The 22,146-nt window shown below is 37.1% G+C and overlaps 2 protein-coding genes across 4 annotated transcripts; both read right to left on the bottom strand.

Moving 5' to 3' along the window:
- Window positions 1-1,454: 1,454 nt before the first annotated feature.
- On the bottom strand, window positions 1,455-17,871 carry anln2 (anillin, actin binding protein 2). 3 transcript variants are annotated; one of them, XM_067420047.1, is made up of 24 exons: window positions 17,739-17,871; window positions 17,148-17,212; window positions 16,756-16,932; window positions 15,786-15,872; window positions 15,500-15,672; window positions 15,296-15,388; window positions 15,110-15,190; window positions 14,728-14,857; window positions 14,201-14,646; window positions 13,755-13,849; window positions 13,358-13,487; window positions 13,106-13,241; window positions 12,863-13,027; window positions 12,644-12,770; window positions 12,467-12,515; window positions 9,919-9,984; window positions 9,800-9,832; window positions 8,277-8,298; window positions 8,084-8,193; window positions 4,769-4,822; window positions 4,085-4,171; window positions 3,593-3,700; window positions 3,378-3,514; window positions 1,455-2,633 (listed from the first exon to the last, which is right to left on the bottom strand). In XM_067420047.1, the coding sequence occupies exons 1-24, from the start codon at window positions 17,852-17,854 to the stop codon at window positions 2,471-2,473; spliced, it is 2,850 nt and encodes a 949-aa protein (XP_067276148.1). In that variant the 5' UTR covers window positions 17,855-17,871; the 3' UTR covers window positions 1,455-2,470. The 3 variants fall into 3 exon arrangements, with proteins under 3 accessions (XP_067276148.1, XP_067276151.1, XP_067276150.1); XM_067420050.1 differs by lacking the exon at window positions 15,110-15,190; XM_067420049.1 differs by lacking the exon at window positions 4,769-4,822.
- A 654-nt stretch (window positions 17,872-18,525) lies between these two features.
- On the bottom strand, window positions 18,526-21,810 carry pdp2 (putative pyruvate dehydrogenase phosphatase isoenzyme 2). Its single transcript, XM_067419635.1, has 2 exons — window positions 21,745-21,810; window positions 18,526-21,266 (listed from the first exon to the last, which is right to left on the bottom strand). Exon 2 carries the CDS (start codon window positions 21,223-21,225, stop codon window positions 19,642-19,644), a length of 1,584 nt encoding a protein of 527 aa, XP_067275736.1. The 5' UTR covers window positions 21,226-21,266; window positions 21,745-21,810; the 3' UTR covers window positions 18,526-19,641.
- Window positions 21,811-22,146: the final 336 nt, after the last annotated feature.

A 22,146-nucleotide genomic window follows, 5' to 3' on the forward strand; every position in this document is an offset into this window, starting at 1 on the left:
TCACTTAATTTGTCTTCTATGATTATTATCCAACAATCGCAACAACTGTAAATTTAATTTTCCTGGTTATTTGCGGTTCTTCAGCTCATATACCCTATCCCTTGTGTTATATCGTTTTGCCCTGTTTATAAAATGTGCCATTGCTGATCTCTTGCACTCCATAAAATTGATTGATGCTCTAGTGTAATCTTGTATCATAACAATGACAATAAATTATTATTAGTATTATGTTTATATAATAAATTGCAGATTGTTTGCAGGGTTTTTATACTTCAAGCCTTGGGCAATGAACAGACAAAAGTGCTGCTATGTCATGGAAAAATTAGTTCATGAGAATTTTTGTTTATGGAGATGCTCCATATACTGTAAATAGCACTGACAGCAGTGCATCTGGTCAAGACTTTATAAAACTGTTCAATAATTAATATGTAAGTAAACAATGTTGAAGGGGCACCACATAAACATGCAGTCACTACCATGAATTACAGTAGAAAGGAGACAGATTAATAGGATGTTAAATTTTAGCTAATCAATTACAAAACCGTACATACTGGAGAACAACTATTTACTTACTGTTGGTCACCAAACACCTGGACTGAGAGGAAACTGAAGAATATGTTGTGTATGTCTACGCCGTGTGATTCCACATGACTCGCTATGCCTAAACGAACAATTATGTGTGTGTGTCAAACAAAAAAGCACATTAAACAAAGAATAGGAAAGAGATTTAGAAAATTATAATAAAAATCTGTTGCTCCATCTCCAAAGACATACCTTCTGAACTATATAATTGGTTTTTGTCTTGACAACGATAAAGAATGTGTATTGAACTTTTGTTCGTTATTAGCACAAAAAAAAAAGTATACTAATATTATGGTCATCCCCTCGGGTACCTTCAGTAAATGAGTGGTTAAGTCAGGCCTCCACTCTTACCACTAGAAAGGCCAACTTGGGACCTCCATAAAAGATCAGATGCTTTCTGGTGTACTTTGTCCTCTCTTTGGAACTTTCTTAAAGATGTTCAATCAATGATTACTATATCTCTTTATTTCAGTTGATATATTACCTGTGACAGTTATTTAATCATTATGACATGTATTTTTTTCCTTTTCATTGTTTTTTCCGGCTTGTATACGTCTAGACATTGAAAGCTAATTTTAGCATTTTTGTGAGATGCTGTGACCACTGCGGTGTTATTGTTCAATAAAAAATAAAACAAAAGATTCAATTTAGGCTCAAAGGAAAAACTAACACTTCAGGCTTTATCAGCCATATTTACTTTATAGTACCTTTACCAGGATATTTCATACAGTTTTATATAGTTTAACAGCAATAGCATACAAGACCCTTGGCAAAAACACATACATGGCACAGAAACATTTCCTAACAGTCTCACAGTCCCTAGAGTTGCAACTCTTCATTCTCAAAACAATCAGAAGCTTCAAATAAACCTCAAAAAAGTCACAGGGTCATTCCTTGCTCACTTCCCCAGCAAGCATGGTAAATTATCATACAACATTTTCAGACTGATAGCTCAGTAGTGTTATTCTACATTTGCACATTTCAGATTTGAACCGAAGAACCCCATAAAACCATCAGATTAGAGTATAAACTCAATGGTTTCATTTATACTGGCCAGACTGTCTCCTAAAATTTAATGTACACCTCAGTAGACACAATGCATGGCCAGGTAATCCCAAAATCATTTTTGAAGTATACAACTGTAAATGTTTTTCAAAAATCAAGTCATATGGAGGTATACTATGAAACTATAATCCCAGAAAAATCATAAACTATATGATTCATGACATACTTCATATATTGTACATTCAAATAAAAACTATTCTCCCTTCCAAATGACAGTCAGTATGACAATCATATAAATTGTTTCCAGAGTAAATGAAAAAGCAAAAACATAAAAAAGCTTTAGAAGGCAGACAAGAAGTGCTTCCCAACTAATGCTATAAACATATAATTTAGTGTAATTAAGGACACCCTAATACAGGAGCATAACCTGAAACTGATTATAGCATTAAAATGTAAAACTTTCATTCAATAATGAGCAATTGTCTGAATAAGGCAGGAGATAAATAAACATTCAAATAGGCACTTCAGAGACTTACCTCATACATATAAACTGGACTGCTCTTACTACATGGCTTACCTGAAAATTGATTGCAATGGCAAATCTATCCATCCTTAAAGAATATATAATAAAGTAATATATAGTAGATGGATCAGAAATCTTAACTAATATGCCACTGTTCTGTATGCCTCTAGTAAAGCAGTAGAACACGCACATGTAAATATGTAGATTACGATACACTATTACGTAAAACAGTACTGTTTTGGCTGCCCACAAGCTTATTCTCAGAAGCTCTTCATGTATTTTGTTTTTAGTGCCACATATGATCTTCTCAGAGATCTCCTTTCTTAGTGTTACATGGTGAGGTTTTACATTTTTGTTGTGTTACAGAATGCTCTCACGAGAGGTCCCGGTGTTAGAGGATGTGCTGGCCCGGTTATCGTTGGAAGCAGGTTTCCTGTTCCAGGTAAGAGAGTCCAGTAAGGTTTGATTCAGTTTCTCCATCCAGTCAGACCTCTCTTCTCGTGTGTCTGCTGAAAACCAGCACCTGCACAGCAAAATATAATTTACATACAAATTGAATTATAAACCTGTGTAAAGGGATAAAGAAATATTTCAGGACTGAATACAAAAATTTGAAGCTCATTCGAACAAACCCCTTTTCACTTCTGATTTAGCATGAATATCTTTTTTTAAATCTCTACAAACATGATCACTATGGAAAAGAGCATGACATTTCTCCTTTGTGAAAGAAAATTAATTTCTGGCTGAACCATTGCATTAAACTGGTAATTTGCTGGCAAAATGGGTAAGAAAACTTCTGACACCCATAATGCACTCGGCATGTTGCCATTAAAGACACATGTTGCCAGTGTGCTATGAATATAGTAGGAAATACTTTTTAGTAAACTTTGATATGTTGATTTGTATTCTTCACGGGGAGTAGAAATTCAAAAACTAAATGCTTGGTGGGAGCGAGTAACTTTTGGTTTCCAGCTAAGGATCCAGCGTGTTGCAAGCAGTGGCTAAAGGCTGCAAAGAATCATACATATGGAAAGAACACTGTGGCAGAAAATCTGAAAAACATCAGTTGATCTGACTGTCCGTGGGCAGGGATACAAAAAATGCAAAAGTATTATTTGCAGTTTTCAGTAAAACACTGGGGCTCTCAAAAGTCTTCTGCTGACAAATAAATGTGAATCTCTCTGCCAAGCTAACACAGAGAATTAGTAACATGTACATACTATCCACATTGTAACAATACAAAGCTTGTTGAAAGAGTATGCATTACTTCTTCAAGATCTGGTTGTTTTCTTGCTGAAGGGTGTCAGTCTCTACTAACTCAAATGTGTGTGGCCGTGCACAGCACTCTCGCTCCACAGGCCTGACATTGCAGAAGCCATAGAGAGAGAGACTGCCATCAGCTGGCTGAAAGAAGAGATGATAAAATACATTAATGAGTAGAAAGGACACGCATTACATTCAACCATAACCGCACAAACCCACCTTGTCACCCATCTCATTAGGGTTGTTCCAATAAAGCAGGTGTCCTCCTTCCAGAAGGAAGAAGAACCTCTGCCAGGCTCCAAAGCCACTCACATCCTCAAACATGGTCTACAATAGGAAAAGGAAAATAATAGCAGCATACATTTCACAGCACATTACAAGACATTCAAATAACAATAAAGCAAATCCCAAAATTATGTACTGGCTATGCAAGACTACTGCTTTTTGAGACCAGATGCAGCTATACTATGCCACACACTGAATATTCTCATTTCTAAAGCTGCCCAAACCGATCTTTCAATTAAAAACTTGCATTCAAATGGATCAGAATATGAAGATAAACTGCTCACGTATTTCACATATCTTCTTTAGTAAATATGTACTGCCAACTGTATCCTCACACTTTTGCTTGCATGGAAATCAAGGGAGTACCTATACGTTAGACAAGAGCTATCAGTCAGGTTCTGGGACACATAATATACACCAACCTACCAAAAAACCTTGATGCTGGATATTGGAGTGGCTCTCACTATGTAGCCGCAGATAGATGTGTCCCTCTAGAGGAGAGAGGAAGGGAACCTACCAAAAAAACAACAAATGGGTTAGTCACGACACAGGAAAAAGAAAACAACAGATGGCCATGTAAAACAGAAATACTGGTCAAATTAAAATATTTTTAGTAATATAACCCCATTACAGTGCAGCTTTAAGAAAATTTTACATTTTTTTAACAATAATCAAATATCAAAGAACATTCATTTGAACTACATTTCTGAAAACAATTAAACTAAATCTAATGAATCACAGTTTGCTCACAACTGGGGCATCACTATGGCTTACAAACCAGTTTTGCTCAACCCATTTAGCCAGTGAATTTTTTTTTACAACAGAGAACTAGAAAAAAATTATAGTTAATTTTCCAGGACCGGAAAATAAAATTCCCTGATATATCGGTAATAAAACAAAGATTCAAAAGATTTGAGATTCAAAGAAGGAATATGTCGTGGGATATTAGTTTAATTTGTCCCAAATTAAAACAAACCTGACAAGGTCAGGACATTCACTAATAGCAAACAGATGCATAAAATGCCCAGCATTTTACTGTCACACACAAACACAGAAAAAGAGCAATGCCCACTAAACCAGAAACTGAGGCTAAGGTGAAAAGAGTGACACCTTTTCCTGAAACTCATCTCCAAGGAGTCGCCTGATTTTGCCTTCAAATTTCATCTGAGTGGAGAGAAACAGGAGAGATGGACAGAGACCCAGTTACATCACCACAACTCCCACCACAGTGCAAACAAGACAAAACCTCAATACACTGTTCAACTACTGATGCCCTAGTTAATGCCTGAAGTGAAAAATTGTATGCAATATTTATTTACTTAAGGAAAAAGCTAATTTTTCAAGTCCCTTAGAGTTAAAAATAATAAACCCGTATCCGGCGCGACAACTCCGATCTTTCAAATATTCATATTCTTGTGTAATCGATGTGCCATCCTCAATAAACCTGTCTCTTGTGTGATACCCAGAAATTTTGAATATTCCGATCTAATATGATTTCTGTCCTGTAAGGTTGCCAGAATAATAATCATACACTGTTTGTTAACCCCGACTGAGGGTGGCTTCTCCCACGGTTTATTTTTCTCCATCAAGCCCTGATGGAGTTTTGGTTCCTTGCCACTGTCGCCTTTGGCTTGGCTTGCTCAGTTGGGGACACTTAAATTTCAATCTAAGTTTTCAACTAAATATCCAAATTAAATTAATGAATTAGTTCTTATTTAATTGTTTAAATTATAATACTATTCTGCCAACATTGTCGCTATATGATAAATTAAAATAAGCTGATAACATCACTTTTCTCCAGAACGACTGTACAGCCAAATCAAAATCTTTTGCAAAATTGTCCTGTTCAACACTGTGAAGCTGCTCTGAAACAATTGTCATTGTAAAAGCGCTATATAAATAAAGTTGATTGATTGATTAAACAGTTGAGTTTTACCATTTTTGAATCCATTCAGCCGATCTCTGTATCTAGCGGTAGCACTTTTAGCATCCCTTTCAAAAATGACCTTTATTTTTTCAAAGATAATATTTTTCCTATTTAAAACTTGACTATTCTGTAGTTACATTGTGTACTAAGACCAACTGAAAATTAAAAGTTTAGATTTTTAAACCGATACAGATAGGAACTATTTTCTGATTCCTGCGTAGTAATCATGGAACTTTGCGGTCGTACCATGGGTTCAGCGGTGTGATGATATTACGCAACGCTTGACGGTAGTCCTCAGATAGAAAACTTCCAATGCAACCGGCACTAAGTTTGTGTCGTTATAGATAATGCAGAGTTGAAGCCGGCAAATTATGTTGTGGATTTACTGTGCGATTAGCCATGGTTCTGTGTTGTAAAGAGCTGTGATAGTGAGCCGAAGGTGTATTCTACCATCATGTTTCACAGAAAACCAACGAAAATCAAGTAACGAAAGAATCAGTGGTTGACTGCTCTGAACACCGGTAGATTCAAACAAGAAACTGCGTGTTTGCTCAAAGCATTTGGGACCAGATGACTATTTGGAAAACATTGACAGTGTTACCACGGTACGGCGTCTAAAGAATATGGCCAGACAGGGCGAAGTCTCTCATGGCTGCAAGTATAACAATTTTCTGTTAGCTTGAACGACCAGATTAAAAAAAGCACTGCTGTTGTCTTTAGCTAACGTTACCTGTGAATGCAATTTGGTTTATACAGTATATAACGTTAGTAGTTTTGTAGTAGAATTCTGGTGGAGTAGTGTATAGTTTGATTAAAATAGAATGTGGAATTGCTGGTATTGTTTGTCTACACAGTTTCTATGGTACAAAATACTACATTAGTGATGTTAAGTTCTGTGCCGAGGCATTGGAGCACGTCTCCTGCATTGAAAATTATTTGGTGGCCGCCCCAAAAATTTGTCCCATCTAAGCCTTATTTGATTAGCCTAGAAATCTAGACGCACCCTAGCAGCAGCAAATGCAAATGACGCAAGTGTCGTCTAGCCTCTCTATAGACTTCTGAGCTGTAAAAACCAAACTCTGTCAGGCCAATCACATCGTGTATAGAATCAGTGGGCGGTGCCCTACATAATGACAGCAGAGTTGCTCTTGTGTGCTACTAGCAAACACAAAAGCTGGCGAATGGCGGTCTTTCGAATCAGCTTTGGCCGCGACTCTGGAAGACTTGGAGGTAAGGTTTTCTTTGAGAAAAGTACAAAGAACGGCACTGAAGTGATTCTTAAAAAGGTAAGATGTGTTTGAAGTTTTGCCAACCAGATACAGCAAAAGTTTAATCTTCACATGTTTACTAGCTTCAACTAGCTCCGCTTCACGTTGCTCTGGTTGGTTGTAGCGCTATCTTATTGCGTGAAGTGGGAGCTTGAAAGACAACCATTTATCCTGCCTCTCGAATTGAGCCCTGTCAATGGTAAGTTTCCAGACCAAACCTCTTGATGTGGGTCTGGCTTGTCAGGCTATTATTTGATCAGTTGTTTGTGATTTATGAGTGATGTAGATGACAGGGTGCATGTAAACTGAGTGGAGCAGAGCGTGCGCACTCCTTCTTTCTTCATAATAAGCAGCACCGTCTTAGCATATTTCATTCATATATTACGTTAGTCAAAATCAAAAGGTTGAAAGACCAAATCCATGTCGGACCATTTTTCCTTGAATATTGACTCTTCTCTGACTCACCAGTTTGAATCTGCTTTCCTCGTCCCTTCTGCCTCAGTCTGTTCCGCCACACTTTCTCGTTCACATTTCAAAAGCTCACATTCAGTGTAACTGTTATTCCGATTCAAATAGATACGGTTCGGGATCTGCACCAAAGTAAATATCTTCTGAATCGTCTCTCACAAACATCTCCATGGTTACAAGGCACGCTCTCTGTGCAAGCAGATCATCACGCTGGTTATGCTGACGGAAGTTCGCCTAATTTCAGGCGCTGTGTAATATCACTGAGCCACTACATCCATGATGGCTGCAAAGTTCCTAGCAGGAATAAGAAAAATAGTTCCTAGCTATAACGGTCTAAAAAAGAAGAGGCAACTTTTAATTTTCCATTGGTTTTAGTACACAATGTAAATACAGAATAGTAAAGTTTTAAATAGGAAAAATATTAAAAGTCTTTGGTCATTTTTTTGAGCCCTGATGCTGATGGTCTAATATGATTCAATGATGTATACTAAGCTATGCTAACAGTGATACCGCCAGATACAGTGAACGGCTGAATGGATTCAAAAAATGTAAAACTGAACAGTTTAACTCTAAGAGACTTGCAAAAGAAGCCTAATTTCAAACAAGTGGAGTGCTCCTTTAAAAAAAAAGTGAGAAGAATTTAAGAGAAATTCAAGAATTGTGTGATACAACAAGTGCTTAAAAAAAAGTGAGGACAACAACACACAAACACTTCATCTCCTTTTTCTCTCTAATGTGAACCCAGTATTGCTGTATGAATACCTTGTCCAGAGGAAACTTGCTCTGTCCCAATGAATTCAAGGTGATCTTGTGAGAGCCCACTAATGTAAAGTTACTGGAGCGTTGGGCACTTAGACCAGGCAGAGTAGCAGCTATAACGGACAGAAAAGAAATATCAATATCTGATACCACCAATCAACCAATGACTAAATGAGGAGCTTGGTTAAATACTTACACGTCACACTCTGGTTAGATTTCTAGGAAAACAAAAAGAGACATTTGGATTAGCTTAGGTTGCCTATCATTCAACAGCTTTTCAATTACAAATTTCCTACAAATTTAAACTAGACATGTTTTGATGTATAGGGTATTACGATTGATCACAGAAGTGAACATGCACTATATTATCGTGGGCATTTCAAAATACTGTGAATAATGATTAAGAATTGCTCGGATTTTTAGTATGCATTTTAATAATGCTTTACCCACAACCATTTAAAATGAACACGTAAGAGTATACACGTATACATGAGCAGCACATTAATAAAACCAAAAGTTGTAACTATTGTTTAATTTACCTGAGCTAACACTAACAGTTGCTTTTTTAACTAATGTTATCAAAAAAGAATAACTTGTAAAAAATGAGCTATTCGCTCTTTGTTAATTCTTTAAATTGTGAGGCCCTTATTGTAAAGTGTTTACTATTGTTTTTTATAATTCTTTTGCAGTTTAATCTGTTTTAAAGGGGTGATGAATTGAGAAATCAACTTTCCCTTGAGCTTTTGATATATAAAAGGTCATCGTAATATAAGAAAATTCTGTAAGTTTCAGAGCTGAAAACATCCTTGTTAGTCAAGGACTTTTTATAGACACCAGGCTCAGAAAACCATTCTGTGCGCATCTTTACGTCATCATCGAACAACGAAACACCGCCTATACAGCGCGTCTAATTCTGTAGCCCCACCCACAGACTCATGGAGCTGCGAAGAAGATAGCAAGATATTGCACTATTCCTGGTTGTGAAAGAACACAGTCGCTGCATAAGCTTCCTTCGGATCCTAATATTAGGAATGAGTGGTTGAACTTTAATGAAGTTCTAGATGACGTGGGGAAGACATTTGTGTGTTCGCTTCAAATCACAGCGGAATCGTTTGTAAACAAATCTCAGGTGGCGCCTGTTTTGCAGACATTTGAGATTAGTGGAGGCAATACAGAATTACTGTTGGTGAAACTGTAATCAGTTTATATTTTCACCTCCCAATCCCCCAAATAAAAAACTCTTCGGATCTGCACAAGTCACCCAAACTGACGTGAAAAAAGCAGGAGGCGCCAAAAAGCACCCTCTTTAAAAATCTAGTTCATGACATCTTTAAATATTTGTTTACTTTATACATTTTTGTGTTTTGCTTTATTGCATTTAAAATGTTCAGTTCTTTTTGTTATAAGAAAGTTATTAAACCTGTTATAGTATGACAACACTTTTTTGTAAACTTATTTTAACATTGTGTATACCGTGATAAAAGCTTCAGCAATTAATCACAACATGAAAAGTGATACTGGCACATATCTAATTTAAACACATTGTACCTCATTCACAAAACATAAGCAGAATTATTTTCTGAATTGTGTTTGAAAGTATTCTTATGGAAGTTGTAACTTTGAATTAAATTATGTGAATTCAAAAAGAGTAATTTTATAAACATTATAACAATAACAGAAAATACATGTTTCATGAGGAGATCATGGAGAGATACATACTGTGATGCTGTGGAGAATCTTCTTGGGTGTCACCTACAAACACAAACATAGTTGCAGCTATGCATAGATAAAATTATAAAAACACTCTGCTCGCTCAATATGTGTGAAAATGTACATACCCTTGACTTTGTTGAGCTGCGGAACTGTTGAGTATTAACGCTGCAGGTACTACTCTGAGTACTGGACTATAAAACAGAAATACACATGCACAATAACAACTTATTATGAACTATTCTAAAATAGAAAAAATTGAGCAAAAGCTTGAGGGAGAAACAATAAAACAAAAACAAAAAGAGTTTGCAGGACAGGCTATTTCCTTTCAATTTAATGAAAACTAGATCATCTTCGTTTAGTCCATTTAACTACACAAGGTAATGTTGCAGAAATACATTTTTTGTATTGACTCAAGAGTATGTGCGGATTGCGGTTATATATCTGCGGGTCAAGAAGTTAATGTAATAAAAACATTCCAAACATTGCAAGTGGATGAGAGATAAATCATTAATGTGTTGATTTTAATAAAGACGCGGAACTCTCATTTAACGGTAAAAAAGCCAACAATGCGTGTCATTCAACTTTCGTTTTCAGCTCATTTCAAGATCAAAGACCGCAATGTGAGAGTGCGGCATCAACACTGGTAATATAAGTCTTGCTATCTTTAAATGAAGACTGTGAGTTGAGCTTCAGGATGCGATGCTGAACATTTCAGTTTTATTTGCAACAGTTCATGGGTCAGCTAAAGAGATACGAGCAACTCCAAACACAAAGCAATCAGCATTAATGGAGTTTGCACATGCATAACTGTCATTGTGATGTGTATGTAAAATGTAATGGACTTTATATACTTGATATATAATTCTCCGAAATACACCATTCAAATGTTCTCAAAGCGAAGCGCAACAAATAGCAGAACAAACTGTAACTGTTGTGTGCGCATGATGTGCACCACTCCTGCTTCATTGATTTGCCTAATTTAAAACTCACACTTTAATCATATTTATAGCTCTTAACTTAATAAAACAAACTGTGTTACTTTAATGAATTATTAGCTCAAAGTCAAACTATAGATCTGTATGTGCGATGTAGGCCTACTACTTTATCGGAATATACAAACATCTCTCGCTCACTTTGGTTACTCCTCCGTGTGCTGTATCCACGCATCTCTACTCTTGTTCTTGTTCCTCTTCCTGTCCAATATTTTTTGCTTCTTGCAAAAGCTACAAAGCCTTCAGAAGACAGTAAAGGCTTAGGTCATGCCTGAGCTGAAGCTAAAACTTCAAAGTTGCACAACATAAATGCTTAGAATGTTTAGGCATTATTATTATCTTTAAGGTCTTAAAGATCTTCTTACTCCACAGTCGTCATCGAGATCATTAAGATCTTCAGACAAGGCTTGAATGGAGGTGGAAGAGCGTTTGAATGGAGGAGTCTTTTAGCCTACCTGTCCACTGGTTGATGCTTGCTTGTGCTTTCAAACGCTCCTGCTTTCAAAACCCTTTCAAACCCTTTCGTGTTCTTTCAAACCACTGCCGTGTTTGACCAGTCAGAGGTGTTTACGATTTCAGCTCAACAGCGCTCAAAGCGTCACATTTTTAACATTTCAGTATCTATTTGGTATCGTGGTTGATGCTTTTGACAACACTATCTTGCACCTTCCATTACTACTTTTAAAGCAAAATTGAAAACCTTTTTTCTCTAGCATTTTAATAGTATTATACTTCTGTCTGACTGTTTGCTTGTTCGATTTATTTATTTATTGTTTTTCATGTTGTTGTTTTTTTATTTATTCTATCTTTATTGTTTTAGTCTGTATTTTTTCTTAACTCTTAACTTTTCTTAACATTTAACTTATTAAATGTGCTATATAAATAAAATGTACTTGCTTACTTGTAGGTTTAGGTTGTACTGTGTATACCCTTTTAAACAGTATGCTTTTTTATTTATATATTTGTATTTGAATTTTGAATACGGCAATTTAATGCAGGTTTAGTTTTCAGTAGGGGTGTGACGAGACCCTTTTCTCACGAGACAAGACACAAGATCGGGTTCATGAGAACGAGACAAGACGAGATTTTTACATATTTTTCAAATGTTTGCAATTCAAATGTTTTAACTAATCATCTTATAATGAATGTCATTTAATTTCTACTTTCTTAATATGAATTATCATATACAGTAAAAGACAACAGTGCTGTATTCTTTCCTGTATGATTGTCTCTTCAGACCTTAGAACTGCACATGAGCTTCTTTTGACCTCCTAACTGAACTCCTTCCTACTAATTGATCATACATATAAAGTGCAAACAATAACCATAATTAAAGTACTCAGTGTCCAAAGTGCAAATAGAGACCATTTTTTTCATTCAAGCACAGATAGAGAGAGATGGTTACAACTAGCTTTAATATGGGGAGAAATTTTCATGCCTCAGGGAGCCACTTTCGTGGCACGTGCATGCTACTGATTAATCGTGTAATCGGATAAGAAGTACTTTTTCTTTATTAAAGAGCAATACTAAATATAAAAGAGAAAATAAGATGAAAATGAACAACTAATTTGTTTCCTTTTCAAAAAAAGAAAATTATTGCTGAAATTGAATCAATTACTAAAATAATTGATTGCTGCAGCCCTAAAAATAACGTTTTTGGTCGTTTATGTGGTGTACCTACCAAACTGTAGACCTCAACATCAATCTCAAAACTGGAGCGAATGTCTTGTCTGTGGAAGCAAATATTAAAACCATTTTAAATCACTACTCTTTTATTTAAAAGCCTTCTTCCAAAAACACAGGGCCATTTTAAACTGACATATTTTTAAAGAAGCAGCAGAGTAATGTATGCACTCACAGTGTGATGGAAGTCGAAAATGAGATGGTGTCTCCATTTTGAGCATCTGCAGCTGTAGCCAAAGGTGTCGCAACAATGTTACATGGGCCATAACGGATCAAAACGAAGAAGTAGTGCGTTGGACGGCCTTTATAGAGACAGCAGCAATAACAAATTGTATGTAAACACTGACCTTGTGCAATCAACTACTCCCATTAATAAATATGCATTAACACTCACCTGTGCGAGCAGAGCACACAAACTCCACCTTGAGGGGCAGCTGGATGCTGCTGATGCTGACAGTGCCCCTGCAGGGCTGGGGAGTTGCATTCTGAGACTCTGGTTCTCCAGACTCACCCTCTCTCAGCCTGCTGACCTCTGCCAGTAAAGCTGCTCGCTTCTCATCTGCATTACGGGGACGGATTAGAGACAAATAAGAGAATGTTCCCTAGAAGGTTCAAGCTTTTCCACTACTGTACTTACTAGAGACAAGCAAAAGTTTCTCAGCCTCAGCCTCCTGCTGGGAACCCTTCCCATGTTCCTCGTCACTGCAGCAGCTCAGAGCTTGCAGAGTCTGTGTGATGATTGTCTGCAACTTGGCTGCCTCCTCATTTAAAGCCTTAAATGGACCAAATACAATCACCTGCATCAAATCCTGCATGCTTGAAATCTCTTAAAATACCCCAGAATAAATATCTCTACAAGTTGAGAAATTAATTAATTATCTTTTCAAACCTTAATTCTCTCCTTGATATTGATGGGCTTTTTTGAACAGGTCTTCTCTTGAACCTGCTTCTGAACTCCAGGGGTTAAGCTCTGAGTAGAGGGAGGATGGATCTTCCTCTGTAAGCGGTAGGCGTCAATGCTGTCAATCATAAGTAGGAAAAAAAACTGTCAATCATAAGGTAATGTGTATGTGATTTAAAAGGTTAAATGCCAGTGACTGACAGATTTCTTCTCAAATAAATGCACCCCTGGTGAGCAGAAGATATTTTTTTTAACTTACAAATGCAAACTTCTGAAAATTGGTGTGTATTATAATGTAAGAAAAACTAGTAGGCATCATGCATTACCATTTCTAAAAACCAAGCTGGATTAACACAATTAGGTTCTTCTTTCAAGTAAGGCATACCTGTATAAAGGTGGAACATTTTCAGATGGACTAGCTGTCATTTCTTCAGGTGAGGGTGGTTTGACTGATGGCTCAGACATAGTGATTTCAATCTTCTGTAGGAACAATAAAAAAAGGTCTCGTCAACCATCTAATGCTTTTATATCTCTATAATCTAATACATTCTTACACTGTAACTGTAAGTGGCATGTATCTGCATATTTGGATTTCTCATCTACACAAGGGAAAAAAGATGCAAAACATTGCCAGGGATTTCATATGGAAAGTGGCCTAATTATGCTAGAAGGCATATTGATGAAAACACTGACAATATCTTGGGTTTTATAGGCTACAAAATATATAGCCAAATTAATAGACTGAATACACACAGAACATAATGCAATCTATTCCATTCATTGGCTGTCACTACATGAACAATTAAAATATGTGAAACCAGGCCAGTATACCAGTGGTGTGACGACAGCCTCCACAGATTTGCTAAGAGGAGAGAGGATACAGCTGGGCGGCAGGGTTAGAAAGTCGTCTTCAGCACCCATGTGAGCAATCCCCTGTTTCCCTTCCATTTCTCCTTCACCATGGTCAACCGACTGGAGCTCCTTCTCTTCATCCATTGCAGAACTGGCATCAGGAGTTTCTACACTCTCTTCACACATCTCACTGTGGTCAAGATGCTCCTCATTTAATGTGACTGTCAGCGGTTCTGGTTCGTCTTCCATTTCAACTGTGTCCAGTTCTGTTGTGTCTTCCTTTTCAGTCTGTGATGAATTGTTCTCATCTTTTTCCACCTCCTCTTCCTTATTTCCATCTTCTCCTTTATCTTCATTTTCTGCATGCTGTAGGACATCCTCAAACATCTTGTCAATTAGGGCGGAGGTGCTCAAAGACCCAGCTTCTGTTAAAGAAATAAATGTGGCAAATATGACAAATATGGTAGGTTAAATTAAATCCAACAAATTCTAGGAAACACATTTACCTGTTGAAGTATAAAGTTCTTCATTGGGGAAACGGATGTCCACAGTACATGGAGGTGTGGTGTCCAGACTTCCATCAAATACCTTACTGTCACCTTCACAGGAGCTGAATTCAGTTCCCTTTAGCTCTTCCTGAAGAACAAACAGAAGTTGACACTAGGTTTTACCCTAGATTCACAGATTAAACAGTGCGAAATGTAAAAGCACAAAACTCTGCTCTCCCCAAGTGAGTTTGTGCAAAAAATCCCTCTGCCCCAGTGACCATTAGCAAATACATGAAGATGAATATCAAAACCAAGGGTGAAAAAAAGAAAGATAAAACAACTAAAATAGAAACCGAAAAATCAAATACACTTCAACGATATGTCTCAAATACATGCTCACACTCCCGGGCTGTAATGGAGGCCACTGGAGTTTTCGAGTTTTCCTGTAAACCCAGGGAGAGGATGTAGATGGAGATGCCCTCTGGGAAAATGGAGATTACTTACTTTTGTTCTAAACTTCTAAATACCCAAGAACAAGACAAGATTCTACAAGGAGCACAAAAACATCATAACCTGATTGGCTCACCTCAGTAAGGGAAGAGTCAGACAGACTCCTCTTCAACCACATGTTGTCTGCCACTGGCTGAACCTTCAATAAACGCAACTCATCCTCACGTGCCTGCATAAGAGAGAGATGGTCTTAGTAACAAACGATACAGAGCCTGCTCTTTTTTTCTGATTTGTTTCTGAAGGGTTGAATAGTCAGAAAAGGTGGGTGGAACAGATCTACCTGGCGGATACGGGAGGCCTCTTTACTGCTGGGTGTCACTGCAGCGTTCAGCTGCTGTTGGATGCCATGCACAAAGCTGGAGAGATTGCGTGTGCAGGGGGTGGAGCGACCAGGGCTGTTCAGAGGAGTAGGAGTTTTGAAGCGTTGCAGGCGAGAGCTAAACTCTCCCTCGCCTTTCACAAAAATACACATTTAGAAATATAGCCACAAATAAAGAGCATCTTTGACATAATGCAGTAAATGAAGAAGCAGTTGAAATGAAGCCAGTGTGTAAGAAAATACTCACCAATGTGACAGATTGCTGAGGTCATGCCGTCGGTGCAACCCTCAGACCCGGGGTCAGACAGGCAGCGCTGGACTAATCCAGTCCCACCTCACCAAACAGAAAAAGGACAAATTATTACTAAATTTTGAAAAAATATATTACAAAACATACTTAAGAGCATATCAACAGCACAGTTCTAAACACAATGAGGCAATAAAATGAGCATGCGTTATAAAAAGAGAACAAATGGTAGTTGATAAATAACATTGGCATTTTTTTTACTTTTTTCCTAGATCAAGATTTTACATTTTAATTCACATTTAAAGGAAAGTGCATTTTGTAGATTTAACTGGTCACCATTTCCACACCACAATTGTTATTTACTTATTATTTTGCAGTTCCTTTAAATAGTCTTGTAGTGGGGCAAATTTCCTTTTAAAACAGATAGCGTCTATGCACTCAAAATACAAAGAGCATTATAATACTTAATTATTCAATAAAATAATTTAGGGCCATACAGTTCTTAAGTGTTAGATTTATAGAAAGGAATGTATATTAGATTTATAGAAAACATGCTATTATCGAAAAGAACAACTAACACGATCAATGACTGTTTGCTTTTTTTGTGCGCCATTCTGAAATATCAAAAGATCAACAAGAAAGATAATTTGGATTAAACATCTTTTAATAATCAGAGGATTGGCATCATAAAAAAATAACATTCTAAATATAGTATCCATTCCCAAATTTCTGCTGAACAGAACAAATAACAAATGTAAGAAGTAAAAACCGTTTTACTTAATGATTCTACATAAGACGTATAAAACAAAATCAACTATTTTCAAGCTAAATTATTTAGAAATGAAATATCAACTTGCAAGTTAAAAGACATGGGGTTTGACATGAAAAACTGAAGAAAACAAAATGTAAAAGTTAAAGTATTTGTAAGTTGGCAGAGTGTTTTTACAAAAGGATAAATCTAAAATCTTACCATCTCGTCTCTGGCTGAGTTGCTGGACCCTGGAGCGGATGGAGGATATGGCTGGAGTGTCTGGTTTCACCTCTAGCTCTGCCAATCTCAAGCGTGTCCTGGCAGGGGATTTCGTGGGGTCCAGGTTCTCCTCTCCCCCTGCTGCCAACCGCCTTTTCTTCAACACATTTTCAAGTTCTGAAAAACATTTTGTAGCCTAATGGTTAAACTGACAATGTCACATAATCTGTGTATATAAACAATAAAGCTAAGCTGCAAATGAATGAACAAGCTGACAAATTAGATGTCTCAACAATTAATAAATAAATATACTCAAAAATGCTGTCTAGGTAGGCATTAGACCAGTTTGTGTGTATAGTGTGAAGGAGGTGTGAGGTTAACACTAGTCTTACCACTAGAGGTTGAAGTGTTTTCTTCCAGTGGATCTCTTTGTCTCTTCTGATTTTCCATCTTTTCACCTGACAGTAGAAAAACAGCTTTAAGTTCAACGAAAGTTAACAAAAGTAAAATTATACTTTAGAACTTTCCGCCCCCCAAAAATATATACATATATGGAGCAACTCCAAGAGAATTCCTAAAAACAACATTGGCAAAACTCATAAATCAGCTGTATCTAAAAGCTAGGCAAGTTTTTTTTATATGAAATTCGAAAAATTCAGAAGTGTTACGTTACTAACTTTGTTTACATAGCGCCTGTACAACAATTTATTAGTTTAACTTCAAATCTTCATACCAACAACAATAAACTACGACAGTTGCTGTTCATAATCGATTACGGATAAATCTAAAAAAATCGAAAATATGTTTTTCATATATCGCGAGTGTACAAGGCCAATGCACTGCTAGCAAGCAATCGTTGTTGAACATTGTTGAAAATACGAAACCCAAAATGGTCGGAGTAGTAAAAAGTAAAAGCTATGGTGTGCATTTAAATATATTAAGTATTTTTTGTCGGTTTTATTGCTAAAATATATTTCTCTTACCTCAGTAAACAAAAAACCGTGTCAAGAGTTGGTGGAGTTTTCAAACGTCTGTCAGCTGAGCTCAAGTCAGTCAAGCGTTTGAATTTCCGCGGGTGCTCCGCGCATGCGCAGAGCATCAGCTCAGGTCGCTCCGCAGAGCCCTCCGGTGGCCACTGGCCAGATGATCAACGGCGTTATGAAATGCAGCCCCGCCTCGATCTGCAGGCTGCAGCCAGGTGTACTTGGGTATTTACGGTATTTACATAATATTTGCGCAAATTTAAACAATAATACTTACATAAATGTACCTATTATCATGCATGTCTATCATTAGATTTTGCACTTTGAGATTCTTGCACTTTGAGATTCTTTGGAATGAAAAGTGCGTTATAAATAAAATCTATTATTATTTATTATTATTAGTTGTTATGTAACAATACATTGGGTTAAGCATTCAGCTTAATTCTCAATCTCATTAAAAATAAAAATCTACACAGCTGACTTCAAATGTCATTTCAAGATACTAATAACTACAGAATTTATAACGTAGAGTAAAATGTATATTTTACTACTACTTTATATTTTATATATTCATTTTTTAATAAATTTTTATTGTTGTTTTGATATCTTTTACACACAAAAATTACAAAGACAACATTCAGCCATGCATTACAACAATAAGTAAAATCAAATAATAATAATTATATATGTATATATATATATATATATATATATATATATATATATATATATATATAATTGGTCAGTTACACTAAAGTGTAAATGATTATATTAATCATTTTGAGGTGTTTTTGCATATTATTGAATAACCTTGTTCTTATCAGGCATAACACAATATTTCCATGCTCAGACACAACAACATGACTTAAAGAGGCTGTGGTTGCTTCTTTCTTTGTGCCATTCTGAAATACCAAAAGATTAATGAGATAATTTGGATTAAACATGTTTTAATTACCAGATAGGCTGAATATAACAATAATATATCATAAAAATACAAAGACAAAATTATGCAGTGAAAATATATTATCCCATTTCAAAATTTCCAAAAGGTAAGTCTCTGAAGTCTGTCAATATAACAATAGACAAAAATAACAAAATATGGTGCATTTTACTTCATAAATCTACATAAACCATGTAAAACACAAATAAAAAAATTTCTCAAGCAAAGTGATTTTGAAATACACTTCCAAGTAGATGTAATGTTGACATAAAATGTAACGTATAATAAAACTTTCCATAAAACTGGCCCCTATGACCTTCATACTTTGCACTTTAAATATTATCAGTTTAACCATTGCCAAGAATTTTGTTGTGGTACTTTGACACAACCTACATTCACTACAAAGTGCAAAGTGAAAATGTCTTCATATCATAAGCCATGACATCCTAGAAACAAATAAAGCAAATTCATGTTATTTTCAGGCTTGCACAACAATTCTATTATTCCAACTCTACTGTTGTGAAAAATTCACTTCAAAGACCACTTACTTGAACAGATATAATGAAAGATTTTAGACATAAAATATAAAAAAAAAACCTAAAAAGAACACATTTACACTAATCAGAGACATAAAAAGATGTGAGGTATAAGGAAAACAGCATTAAATTTCAGAGATGCTTTTGATTAGTGCCTCAACTACATGGACAGATAAAGACTTTATCTAATGTACCTTCACATTTTTAACCTAGTTTCGTTTAAAATGAGTCACAGAATTCTACCCTTGTTTGCATTCATATTTTTCCAAAACAAAATGCAAAAATATGTCATAAACTCAAATTAAAGTCACCCTGTAGACACTGATACATTTTTTAAATGCATAAAAATGCATTCAAAAAATTCACAGCTGAATTTATATATTATATTATATAAATTTTATATATATATTTTTAATGTTGTTCTTTATTAGTTATTAGTTTTGTTGAAGTTTGGGTTCAAGTAAATCACGGTGGCAGTGATGTCATCACGGTACATGCGTGCTAAATCACTAGGCAAAGCCAGCATGGTTGCCAGTCTCTCCTGGTCCATCTCCCCATACTCGTTTGTGCCCAGGGCATGGCGAATCAAGTGTGTGGCTCCATTTAAATCCAAAGCGGGTGTTGCCCTGGCCCGTCGCCGCAACAGCAGCTGCTGCATTTGTCCTAAGTTGAGCTGGCTGGCTGAAACCGGAGCCTGCAGATGAATACCTGTCATATGTTCTGCCACAAGCCTGACTGCCTCATCATTGCTCATCTCGTCCCAGAGACCATCAGAAGCCAAAATCAAAAATCGGTCCTGTGGCCGTAACTTATGGTAAGTGACTTCTGGTGTGGCCTCCAAGTAAGGTGGGGTGAGATAATTAGGTGGAGCATACTGATAAAGATTCAACGCTTCTAAATCTGAGTCTTCATTCTCTAGAACACTCTGCTGTAGCTCACGACTCCACTTAAAGCGCACATCACCAAACGCACGCAGTGGCATCAGAACCCCGAGCAGCCTGTCATCTACGATTACAGTTTGCCGTTCACTGGGCGGGTGCTGCTGCCATATCCGCTCGAGCTCGGTTACATTGGCAGCGTTGTGGTCTTGTGTGAGTGGAAGAGCGCTCCAGCTCCCGTCATCCTCCTGGACACCCAACACTGCCCGGCAGTCTCCTGCATTTGCAACATGCACACCCCCTAGTCCAATGTAAGCCACACAAGCTGTGCAACCAGCGAAGGCGGCCTGGATGGCCGTGTTCCGCATCAAGTCATTTGCGAGGTGCACTTGTGCCTCAAGGGAAAGATCCGTGTCCAGTCGCTGGAATGCATAGCTGAGAGCATCAGCAGGGCGCATGCCGTCCCCGTGTTCTTCACTTGCCAAAAGCTCCTGCCAGTAAACACGCAAATGATTGACGTAGAGGGCTGCTGACTCCCTGTAGTTGTAGTCATTATGGTGCTTATACCACTGCAGGATGGGCGGCACGGGTCGTAAGGTTTCCATGGCGGCCTCTAGATCCTCCAGGACAGACTCTGCCATCATCGCAACAGCAATGTAATAAGGCAGGCGCTCGCTGACCGCTTGAGCACACGCATGTCCGCCATGTCCATCAAACACACCAAAAAGCATGCCACGAGTCTGCAAGCAGTGGGCGCTGCTGCGTCGGTCCTCTAATGGAGTGTTGGCTGAGAGCTGGTTACTCTCAAACCTCAGAACTGGACTAGGACCACCACGGCCATCAAATTCTGGAATACGAACAGACTGCTCGTTAGCACGCAAAATAGCATTGATCTGCAGCCGGCTCAACTGGAAGTTCATTTCATGTCTTGGAGTGCACAGCGCGTTCTCTCCTTCCTGTCCTGAGCTTCCATCTGATCGACCACTACGAGAGGAGAAGCTCTGGGCTTGGGAAGAGAACAGACAGGTTCTAGACAGTGTATCAGGTAAAACATGCTGGCCGGCTGCAGAGAAACGGGACAGAAGTCGTCCGCCAGTGTAAAAGAGAAGTCTTGAATGCAAATAGCCAGACATTACTGCCTGGATGCAGTGATTGAAGCAGTCTACACCAGCATCTGGGAAAACACAATGTGAGATCTCAGTATTTGGTAACATACAGTTTTAAATTGAAATCACAATAAATTAATAGCAATACGTTGTGCATAGGTGCAGAAATAGAGGTTTTACAGGCTCACGTCAGTAAAGTAACCAACAATGATTATGAAAATCAATACACAACACAGTTACTATTCCAACTCTTAAATCAAGCAAGACCTTAAAACTATAGATATGTCTGTAATGTTATAAATCTAACATCCACCAAATAAAATCTATATAGGCCTACGTATAAACACAGTGTACTTCTAAACCATGATTTTACAGTGAAACTAGCTTTACAAGCTAGCATGCCGGCAAATATGATGGTTATTTTTACATTTAAATTATGTTTGTCTGCAGATTTGTGTAATTTAATACATATGCTGGAACTGTCAAAGAAACAATTGTCTCAAAGAGCAGCTTATATTATTGAAATGCTGAGTCAAAAAGACATACCTGACACCGCTCTCCGAGAGATCTTCTTCTGGTTTTCAGTTCCATCGCAGCAGGTTGCAACAATGCAGCTCCCATCGCCCCCTACAGTCCTGTGTGTTCTCAAAATTTCACAGATTCACTCTTTTTCTTTCGTTTTTAAACACTGTATTTTCATAACTAAACGTATATACACATACATATGCGTCCAAAATAAATAATATAAAAATAAATCAATGCGATTTTATGAATTATGTGGTTTTCTCAAATCACGTGATTAAAAAAAAGCATAGAGCGGGAATATGATTTTCTTCCGTTGAAATGTCGTTAATCAATAAGTAAAATTAATGCGTGACCAGAAGGATTTTAACCCCTCTAGACTAATCAACATTAATAAAACATAAAAAATTCTTTAGGGTCGTCGTC

The sequence above is a fragment of the Pseudorasbora parva genome, chromosome 16 (assembly GCF_024679245.1).
Source record: "Pseudorasbora parva isolate DD20220531a chromosome 16, ASM2467924v1, whole genome shotgun sequence".
NCBI lineage: Eukaryota > Metazoa > Chordata > Actinopteri > Cypriniformes > Gobionidae > Pseudorasbora > Pseudorasbora parva.